This window comes from Fukomys damarensis, unplaced genomic scaffold (genome assembly GCF_012274545.1).
Source record: "Fukomys damarensis isolate Sample0158 unplaced genomic scaffold, DMR_v1.0_HiC HiC_scaffold_14, whole genome shotgun sequence".
Classification (NCBI taxonomy): Eukaryota; Metazoa; Chordata; class Mammalia; order Rodentia; family Bathyergidae; genus Fukomys; species Fukomys damarensis.
Window position 1 is genome coordinate 6932002 of NW_022900926.1, and position 10785 is coordinate 6942786.

Genomic DNA, 10785 nt, shown 5'->3' on the forward strand with positions numbered 1-10785 from the left:
CGCCTGGGTGGGAACGAGGCCGTCTTGGTTCCTGAAACGCAGGACCGAGTCAGAAATGTCCGCCGCTCAGATTCAGATGCCTGGCTGGTAGAGAGTTGGAGCTGCGAAGGGCTGGATAACATCGTGGGCTTAGAGGGCCACCTCACCTGTCACAGCCGCTCTCTCTGCTGCTGTGGGGCGCAGACAGCTGCTGGTGACCCATAGAGGAGCGTAGCTGTCTTCCCTTCGTTCGTCCAGACAAGTCTGAACCAAGTCCCTCTTGGGGCCAGGCTCAGCAAATAGGAACCTGGATGAGAGGGGCTCCCTCTGCTTAATATTCTTGCAGACCTGGAAGGCTGGGAGACGAGGCAGCAGGAAGCACACCTGCTCCTCCTCCTCACTACTAAGCCCCTGGATCTCTGGCTTCTGGTTCCTTGCCTCCTCTTCTGCCTCTCTCCGTGCCTTCTGAACATGACTTCCTTCCTGGCTCAGGAGGTGGTTAATGAACACAGGCAGCCCCTGCCCAGGCTTCCTGAGTTCCGTCCCCCGCAGTCACCTGTGTTGCCCACCCTATTGCACAGACGCCTCCTTCACACTGTCTCTGTTCCCGGGATAAAATTGCCATAAAAGACCTGTCGAGCCAACAGGGCATGGTGGTGTGCCCCTGTACGATCCCAGCTCCTCGAGCCACAAGTTCAAGGCCAGTCTGCACAACGAAGCAAGACCCTGTCCCAGAAACACACACAACAGCTGGCACCCAGGGAGAACGCTCCATTATAAATACCTAATTTCTGAACTCACCTGGTCCTTTCCAGTGATTAGAAATCCTTTATACATCTCTACATATATTATCTCTAGTTGCTTCCCTTTTGTAAACTTCTGCCCTGCTCTGAAGCTCTGAGTGCCCTTTGTGGTCTGTGAGTCCCCAGAGTGGGCCTTTCCTTCATTTTTACAAAGAAGAGGCTATTGGACAAGGTCTTCCTCACTTTCTCTCTTCTCTTCCTTAATTTCCCTGCATTTGCGCCCTTCCTCATTGGTTTGGGGTCGAGTGTCTTCCCCTCCCAAAGGCAGCCTTCTGTGTGTCAGTGAGGACTGCCCTTTTGCATGGCATCTCTTTCTTCTTTCCTGGCTCCTCTTTCACACTTCATATTTACATCTCCCATTTCTTAACTTCCACCCAGTTGTTCTGCGCTCACTAGTGACATCACTGGGAGTGTCACCATAGACCTGACAGACATCTCCATTCCAGGTGAATTTCCATTGCCTCTTCCTCCCGGGTGCTGGTTCAGCTCTTGGGTACCCTGAGGGCAGAGGTGGTGTGACATTGGTCTTCCAGGCAGGGGACAGAGGAATATCAAGTCCTGTGCCCACCCAATCACTGTACCCCAAGAGTCTCTCAGGAACTGTGGTGGACTCTTGATTTACGAACTCAATTTGTTCCCGAGGGCTGGCTGTAACTCAGGTTGGTCCTTTGAGGCTCCGGCTCCTCTGCACAGCCTTCAAAGCCTCTCCTGTACACAGGCGGATCTCGGTGTCCTTATGGAGCCTCTGGCCCGGGATTTCTCAGTGAACCCCACACAGGAGAGGATGTTGTAATGCTCCTTCCAGAACTCTTCAGGTTGAAATCTGTATCTGAGATCATCTGGAAGCACAAGCAGCCGACATTCAGGTCGTAATTCAAGATTGGTTGTAAGTTAAAACTAAAATTCCAGTTGTAACCCAAGTTGTTCATATATCAGGCTGGTCTTGGCTCGAGGGTCCAGTGTATGACACAGGAAGCAAAAACAGAAAAAAATCTGTGTTTTTCCTGAGCCCGATGCCTTTCGTTGCAGTCCCACAAACCACCACCATCCTCACTAAGGCTCAGCCCCGTCTTGTAAACAGGAGGACCCACCTCCTCCTGTCACCAGACAGAGTCCTAGTGGTATGAGAGGAAGAGATGTGACTCCCACACCTGCTAGATATCTCAAGTGCGAGTTTGTGCTCTCTAAAATCAAAGAATGAATTCTAGGACCATTGGAGGTAAAGTATAGGAAAATTTTATTGAGAGAAAGATAGCTTCTGTCTAAGAAGACAGAGGGGGACCAGAATGTGGGTTGTCTGTCCACCCTGCTTCTTGAAGGTGTTTTATGGGACAAAGCCAACAGGTGGATCTTGGTGCCCCGCACAGGTGATTGATTGATACCGATTTAGAACACCAGTCCTGCTGTCCGTCCCTAAGGGAAGTACTTGGGTGTAGTAGTTTCTTTTACAGTGCTGGCCTTCAGTGAATGTGTCTCCATTGTTGGCTCCTGGAAGGCCTGCCCTAACTGCCTGCAAGATACCTAATGAACTTTACAATCTTCGATACTAGGAAGTCCCTAACGCTGAGATAAGGAACCTAGCCACCCTACCCTAGGGTAGGTTTGCAGGTTCCCTGACTTCCCTCCAAAAATTGAGGATGGTGCACAAGAGGCATGGGGTATTTATTAGAAATTTCAGAGTCACAGTGAGAGAGCAAGCCTGTGGGCTGGAGAGAGTGGAGCCTTCGGGCCTGGTTCGGGGTGTGGGGCCCTAGCCGTCCCCAGGAGGGGCATCTAGGAAGTGAGTTCGTCCTCTGCCTCCTACCTGCCTGGCCACTGAGAGCTGGATCTGCTAATGTCGCCACTGCCTTGAGCAGAGCTCAGTGAGAAGAGGCGGCCTCTCACGGGGGAAGGAGGTGCTGCCCGGGCTGCCCGCAGCTCAGAGAAGAGAGGAAAAAAGGTTCAGACTCTGCTTGTTTCCCGAAGTTGTAATTTTTCTTAGAAGTGTGATTTTAAAGTTAAGAATTTCCCTGTGTGCTTTCTGCCAATCTGTATTTCCTTTATCCTACCTCACCCTGACTGCAGTGTTTTTTCGTGCCTGTGTCCCATGGAGGCCATTCCTTTATTCACACTTGTCCCTCCCCTGTTGCCTCGTCGCCTGGCTGAGTTGTGTCCCCCATGCCGACCATAGCGCCTCCATGAAGGTCAGCTCAAAGTTCCCTTCTTCCACGGGGACTGTCACAGATCTGCCACGGGCCTTCTCATAGCCCAGTCCACGATGGCATTGGAGTCCCCACACCCGAAAGGCCACGAGATCAGGACTGGTCACAGAAAGATCGGTGACAGTTGGCCCAGGGGGCTCTGTCTTTCTTTCCAACCCCTGCCATCTGATCCGAGGAGGAGAGAAGGACTGGTCGTATTTATCAGTCATTAAGATGAATTAAGATGTGAGATGGTCACTGTCACTTTGCCTGCTGGTTTGTGAAACTGCCGGAGGATGACACCCTTCTGAGCCTGGATGGCAGAAGGCACACAGCGCATGCTTTTCAGTCCCTTCATCTTCCAGGTCCAGGCCACAGTGTGGAGTTGTTCCACTGCAAGGAACCTGTGCTGTTAACTGTTCCTTTTCTTTCTGTCTTTGCGATTCAAACTGAGGCAAGAGAGAGAACATTTAAAATGGAGATTTACCCTGAAGAAGGTGCTGAAGGAAACTGAAAGGCAGGGTGGGGGAAGCTGAGTTAGCTCTGGGGTAATTGGGAAGAAAAGTAAGAGAAAAAAAAAAAAGCGCTTCAAACAATAGGGTTGAGTTGTACTGCAAGGAAACCACCGGTTTCAAAGGTGAAAGTGTCATTTTACAGTCTCCAGGAAAGCCCGCCAGGAAGTGTTTGCTCTAAATCCTAATTTGGGTGTGTTCCTGTGGAACTGTTGAACCCCTCCTAAGGGAAACAGAAACTTAATCACGCAGGAAGTCAGACACTTAAAACCGGTGCAGCTCAGCAGCGTGGCTACAAGTGACTGGCGTGTGGGCAGAGAGCAGACCTGGGCCTCCGCAGAAAGCGAGTCTGCCCTCCCCTGCCAGCATGCGAGCCCGGCGGCTGCCTGTGGACATTCAGATTTTCTATTATGCTGCGCCTGACCAGGAGCCCTTTGTGAAGGTAAGCAGGAGCGGCTGGGCACAGCCAGGCACCAGCGAGCTCTGCTCCCTGGGTCTCCGACAGGATGGTGCGGCTTCACAACCTGCTGATGTTGTGTGATCTGTGTGCAGCAGCATGGCGTGGCTGCCCCTTCCCCGGAGAATCTGAAGTCCAGACTGAGATCTTTCATTCCACAGCCTGTTTTGTGCCATTGGTAAAGTGGGGAGTTCACCCAGAGCACACGGCTTTATTTAGTACCTTTAAAATGCTGCATCTGTGCTTGTCTGGAAGTATTTTCTCTACGTGAATTCTCCAGAAGGTGGTCAAATTTATAAGCTAATTTTCCTGCCAGAACTGTGCCTCAGATAATTGTGGGCGCTCTGTACACGTCATTGTGCGGTTGGAAATTAATGCATCTCTAACACTTTCACTAGATGCAACAAATGCTTTACCCCGTGATATAAAGGCCAGTGTTACTGGTTCCCCGGTATTTTGGTGGCTCTGTTGTCTAGTAGAGCTTAATTTCAAAATAACTCAGTGATTTGTCCAGAATGTAAGGGGTAACATGGGTTTTAAGGTGAGGGTTTCGGTAGTTAAATAAATACAGCTACCATTACATAAATAATACATTTATTTAAAAATAAATAACATACAATACAGTGTTTCTTAGTCTGGAAGATTGCTGTTGACTGTGTTGGACTGACTCTAATGAGCCGTGATCTGGCTGTGGTTTAGAGTGAGTCTTCATGCTTCTCTTGCTCCTGGCAGCTGTTACCCTACATTATCTCTGTCAGATGTGGTTGCTGAGTGCACAGCCCTTGATTAGAGCGAGCTCCATATTTGTAGAAGACTCACTGAGTAATCTCTGATTATTTCCTTGACAATTTAAATTTAGACGCAGGCTAACGGAGCATAGTTTCGAGCGCTTTGGAGATTGTACATTGTCTACGAAGCACCGAGCAGTAGCAAGCCTGGGAAATGTGTGGCTTTAACTCACGCGTAGTCAACGCCTCCACTGTAGTGTCCTCGATTCTGCAGCTGGGAAATCGGCCTTTTCCCAGAGTCCTGTCCTTACTCTGCGCCGGAGCTCCGCCTTCGCATGGTGGCAGCGAGGCAGCCGTGAGGCCGGCGGAAGTGACCGTTTTCCCGTTGTCTGTGTGCCCGCCTAGATCATCACCGTCGAGGAGGCCAAGCGCAGGAAGAGCGCGTGCAGCTACTGCGAGGACGGGGACGAGGAGGAGGGGGAGGGGCTGCCCGTGCTGCAGCCCCACAGCGCGCTGCTGGAGACCGCGCACGTGGAGCAGGTGGCTTGGGCCAGCTGGGGTCCTGGGGTTGTCACTGCTGGGGTCCTCTTGGGGCCGCACTGGTCCAGGGGCTGCAGAAGCACGAGGGCAGAGGCACACACTCCCTCTGTGAGAAACACCTGGCTCTAGGAAGGGTTTTCCCTTCTGTGTGATTTTCTTGGTGTGCTTTGTGCTCTGAAGCCATTTGTATGCACTTGCATCTGAGCCTTGGTGGGGAACCTCTTAGACTCGTCTCGTTTAGTGCCCTGAATTTCAGAGACCTTAAAGAATCATCAGCTCAGCTTCCTCCGTGTACAAATGAGCTGCTAAATGCCCAGGAAAGCCAGGAGATGTGTGACTCAGTAGCCCGCTGGACAGGGATCACACAGACCCTGATTGGAACCTACTGAAACACTCCCAAGACTTAGCACTTACTGGTCTCCTTTGATGATATTTTTAAGAGATTTATATTGCTGGTATTTGTGGCAGCTAAGTATTGATGTAGGTAAAAAATACTGTGCAAAATGGACAGGCTACCTCTGATTCCCCACATAGAGCACATGCGTTTTACTGCCCCCACTTCAATGGGGAGCTGCACTTACTGGTAGCAGCTCTGGGTCTACAAAGACATTTTTTTTTTCCTCAAGACAGAATCTCACTGTGTAATTCAGGCTGGCCTTGAACTCACAGTGATCCTCCCACCTCAGCCTCCTGGGTGCTAGGATTCCAGGCATGTGCCATCATGCCTCACATGAACAATTAAAACAACAGAACTATTTGGTAAAAGTCAGGTTGAGGTATGAAGTAAGAGTGGGTGTCTAGTTCCTACTTCCTCTAGCTTGATCTGTGTCTTCAAATGTATAGTCACTCACCGCTCAGTGTCATTTCTGTCAGCGGCAGACCCCATACATGACACGGTTCCCTGAGATTGTATTGGCTGGTGACATCATGTATAAGAAGACTCTGTAGGGCCAGGGATTTGGCTCCCTGGGTCTGTCACCAAGCGGAAGGTCCCGAGTTTGATCCCCAGTACCAAAAAAACAAAAAACAACCAAAAATAACTCTGTGATGCTCCCGTAAGCAGTCGCCCACCAATACAGAAAACCAGAACTGTGCGGTGACCTACAGCCCCACACTTGGGCCCTGGCAGGGAGCATCCCTGTCAAGAGAAACTCAGGCAGCGCTCTTTCTTGGTGTCAAATATTGACCTGGGTTAGCGGGAGCAGTGTGTAAGTAAACACTTGACTATTGTGAGTTCGAGCCCTGCGCGCTTGTTTTGTGCCGCAAGTTTGCGAGTGATCTGTGCGAGAACCATCTGGTGACATCTCCTCCCTCGGGTCGGCAGCTGGCACGACGCCTCCCAGCACGGGTGCAAGGCTACCCTTGGAGACTGGCCTACAGCACGCTGGAGCACGGGACCAGCCTGAAGACACTCTACCGGAAGTCGGCGTCGCTGGACAGTCCGGTGCTGCTGGTCATCAAGGACATGGATAACCAGGTGGGGCGGGCCGGTGCCTGTGGCGGAGACACTCCGGTGGCCACGTGCGAACCCTCGCGGAGTAGAGTACGGCAAACTCCCCTCACTCAGATCACACAGCTAGCGGGTTTCACCGCTTCACACTGCTGAAGTAAATCCCGTCACTGCCACCCCTGTATATTTAGAGTCCTCTCTAAACAGAAACCAGAACAGACCCCAAACATGGCCACCTTCTAAGTAATTTTTTTTTTCCTGTGCTGATCATGGATTAGGAAACTGTAATCGTGATCAACAACAACCTATAACTGGGAAAACTGGGGGGAAGCCAATCTGCATGTGGAGGTGGTGCAGAGTAAGTTCCAGCACAACTCCAGGGCTTCTTCTCAGGAGCTGAGGCAGTGCCCATAGACCCTGCTTGCTGGTGGCCGTACCGGGAGCCAGGCAAGGCCTTGGGTTGTTGCGCTGCGGTCCCAGCTTTGTGAAAGAGCAGGGAATGCACTGTGCCGTTCCTGAGGTTTCCCTGGGTGACGGCAGCCCCCGGAGAGGCACTAGTGAGCTCTAGGACTGCGTGCTCTTCCTTAAGAAGCTCGCTATGATTGTAAGAGATGGGTGCCATCCTTTTTCACTTTCTGGCCTTAAAGCAGATTTTATTTGATATCCTTTCACCCATTACTCCAAAAGTTACTCATTGGAGAGCTTGCCATGAGGCACAGGATCTCTGTTGACATCCTGCTCACCTCTTGGTGAGCCATAAAGGAGGGATTATCTTCAGAGAACTAGAAGCCTGTTGTCGTAATGAGTCTTGGGAAGACTTAAGAGGTGGGAACAGTGGTGTCTTTCTTAACGGTGATCTTCATGACTTTATTTCATGCCGAGAGCTGTGGGAACTTTAGCTGTTTTCACTTTTACTGTCATTTCCAGATTGGTAACATTTTGTTTAATAACAATTAGAGCTGAACAGCAGGTACGGTCAAGATTAAAAATTAGGGCTGGGGTGCAGCTCAGTGGCAGAGTGCTTGCCTAATGTGGGCAGAGCCCTAGACTCAGTCCCCAGCACTGCAGAATGAACAGACATTGTTATAACACGATTTCAAATGAAGTTACTTAGAGATTTAATGAAATGTTTGAGGAGTTTGGTTGCTAGGTTTTTGGTGACGTCTAGGGCTAGACACACAAATCCACACCCAGGGTGCATTTTAGTTCTTTATTTACCAGTGATAGCAGTCTCGGGGAGTGTGACGAACCGGGCTGAGCAGGTATCAGAGGGAGCAGTTTCACCACATTTCCCGCCAGATGATGTCTGGACACCAGGAAGTAGAGTTTCATGAATCGTGGTCCCTGGTAGTGCCTGTGTTGGGAGAGGACGCCTGCACACTAGCTCTGTTCTTCCTTCCCCGCCATCAGAAGAGAACAGGATAGCACAGAAACCTGTAAAGTTACCCAAAATGGGCTTGCTCAGTTGTCCATAAAAATACTACATGCACAGAGAGGCAGCACAAGGGAGTGCTGCAAAATCTGCCCCCAGTGAAAACTAACTGGTAGAAAGTAGAAAAGCAACAATCCCTCTGAGCCTGGAAATTGTCCTAAGGGTATACGGCAAGGAAAGAAATATTTACTCAAGAAAACTAATAAATCTCAGTAATAACAGTGGAATCCTTTGGCACCCGAGATGGCCCTCTCCCTGCTCCCAGCTTCTTCCAGCTCAGGTAGCTGAGAATGGGGAGCAAGAAGGTGGGGACCCCTGCCCCACTGCTACTCTTCAGGTCCCCAGCACCTCCTGCTGTCTGCCTCAAGTGTTGGTGGGGTGGGTACCGGGGATCGAACTCAGGACGGGGGGCTTGCCAGGCCGGCGCAGCATCGCTGAGCTGAATCCCTCCCCAGCTGCGGCCTTTTTTCTTAAGAGCTTCAGTTTAGTAAGAATCTTGGCTGAAAGAGGTAGAGTGACATCTCAGATCAAGATCGTGTCACACTGTTTCAGAAAGTCTTTCCTGAGGAGGATCAGGCTTCATAGGAGGGCATGTCACACTGTCTTCTCTTGACAGATCTTTGGAGCATACGCAACTCATCCGTTCAAGTTCAGTGACCACTATTATGGCACCGGAGAGACTTTTCTCTACACGTTTAGCCCCAACTTCAAGGTACAGTGGGTGCCTTAGAGGCCAGGGTGGGGGTGGCAGCTGCTGGCTGGTGAGCCCATCTGGGCTTTCTGTGGCCAGGCTCAGCGTTTCCTGGTGTAGCCCACAAACTGAGGACCTGGGCCTTGGGCGTGGCTCAGTCTGGGACCCAGCTTGGAGAGGTGCGCACCTGAAGGGTCTTTCCTGCGTCCTAGCTGCTTGGAGGCCCCTGTGGCGTGGCCCAGGCCTGGCGGTCGGGAGACTCTAGTCTGTTTTGCAGGTGCTCTTCCTGCCAGCATGCTGCCAAGGGGTCCTTTTGATGCTTCAGACTAAGACGTCTTCTGTTTTGTGTGCCTGTCCTTAGGTCTTTAAGTGGAGTGGAGAAAACTCGTATTTTATCAATGGAGACATAACTTCTTTAGAACTTGGCGGTGGAGGGTAAGGTTTTTGTCATTATTGCTTAGCACTTGACCTGAGAGACGCTGTTTTGACCCAGATAGCTAAAACTTTGGTATCAGTTGTCTTAATCTTAAAACATGTTTGTAAAGTACAACTATTACATTCATAGCGGGAGTTGGTGTATGTGCACATCCTCATTCTTTCTATTTCTTTTCACTCCCCTCTCTCTCTAGGTCCCATTCCCATGTGCAGAAGATCTCCTTGGTTTCTATTAGCTCTCCTTTTTTTCCATTATCTTTTTTATTTTGCTCTTTATTTTCACCTTGGGTTTCTCATGTAGGAGAAATCCTGCATGTTCAAGCTTCTGTGTCTGGTTTATTTCACTTAACATTATGATTTAAGGTGCATCCATTTTCCTACAGATGACTCAAGTTTGTCTTTCTTTATGGAAGAGTAGTACTCAGGTAGGCCACTGCCAAGATGTAGCTTTCATAGACTGTGCTGCTAAAAACACGGGTGTGCGTGAATCGCTGTAATATGATGTCTTTAAGGAAGTAGCTGTGTCCGGTGGAATTTCTAGTTGCAGTTTTTTGAGGACTCTATACAGATTTTAGTCAACCTCTTGTCTAAATGACACTACTGCCATTGGTGTTTTAGGAAAGGTAGGTTACTTAAATGAAAAGAAGGAAATAAACTACTTATTTTGCAAGCATTTTAGAGTTGTATCTGTAGCATAAAGGAAGGAAGACGGTGCACCACATGAGATGTCGGGGTATTCACCCTTTTTCTCTAACCTTTTTTCAGGGGACGATTTGGTTTATGGCTAGATGCTGATTTATACCATGGACGAAGCAACTCTTGCAGCACTTTCAATAATGATATTCTTTCCAAAAAGGAAGACTTCATAGTTCAGGACCTCGAGGTATGGACATTTGAGTGAACCTCCGTCTGCCTTAAACTGTCACGTGAAAAAGACTGGGTTGGCTCAGTCCTCCTGATGCTGGCCGGAAGATGAAGAAGGTCCGGCCCCTGCCGCCTCATCCGACCACAATGCTTTCTTTCTGCCATCAGCTCTGAGCATGATCACCTTGCAGAAAGACCCCGAAAGGTACGTGTGGAGGGCAGACGCTGGAGAAAGACCTCTGATGGCCAGATTGCTGAGAAAAGACTTTGTACTTCACTGCTTCCAAATCCACACCGTGAAGAATCAAAGTGTTTATAGATGTATCAGTTGAATGCAATTTTTATTTTTGGTAACTGTGAAAAAAAAAGATACTGTGGAAATATATACATGCCTTGTGTATTTATCAGCATAATTTTCGTTACTAAAATGTACAGCTGTTATTTGTCATGGAAAAGGTTCGTCTCATTTAGAAAAATCGAAAGGAAATAGCACTTAAAGGGAATGTATGATTTTTAAAATTGTTTTATTTATTTCTTGTATTTTGTCTGAAATGTGTTAGGTTTTTTTCTTTTTAATATGTCAAATCTTGAGATAAAGAAGTATATACATTTTGTGCTATGTTTGGGGAACACCTTTGTTTGATTTATATAGTTTTATAATGAATTTTTTTTGCCCTGATTATTTAGGGTGATAGATCTTGAGCTATAATATAT

General features: G+C 49.0%; 1 protein-coding gene across 3 annotated transcripts in view; it reads left to right on the top strand.

The window, feature by feature from the left end:
* The window catches only part of Ncoa7 (nuclear receptor coactivator 7), a 113087-nt gene extending 102338 nt beyond the window's left edge, over positions 1–10749 (top strand). Inside the window, exons 1-6 of one of the 3 annotated variants that reach the window (XM_010625763.3) lie at positions 23–3916; positions 5065–5199; positions 6524–6676; positions 8698–8793; positions 9134–9207; positions 9973–10749. In XM_010625763.3, the coding sequence (XP_010624065.1) occupies positions 3842–3916; positions 5065–5199; positions 6524–6676; positions 8698–8793; positions 9134–9207; positions 9973–10108 (669 nt within the window). In that variant the 5' untranslated portion in view covers positions 23–3841 and the 3' untranslated portion in view covers positions 10109–10749. Of the gene's footprint in view, positions 1–22; positions 3917–5064; positions 5200–6523; positions 6677–8697; positions 8794–9133; positions 9208–9972 lie in introns of those variants that run through there. The other 2 variants (XM_010625761.3, XM_010625762.3) reach the window with 2 other exon arrangements.
* Positions 10750–10785: the final 36 nt, after the last annotated feature.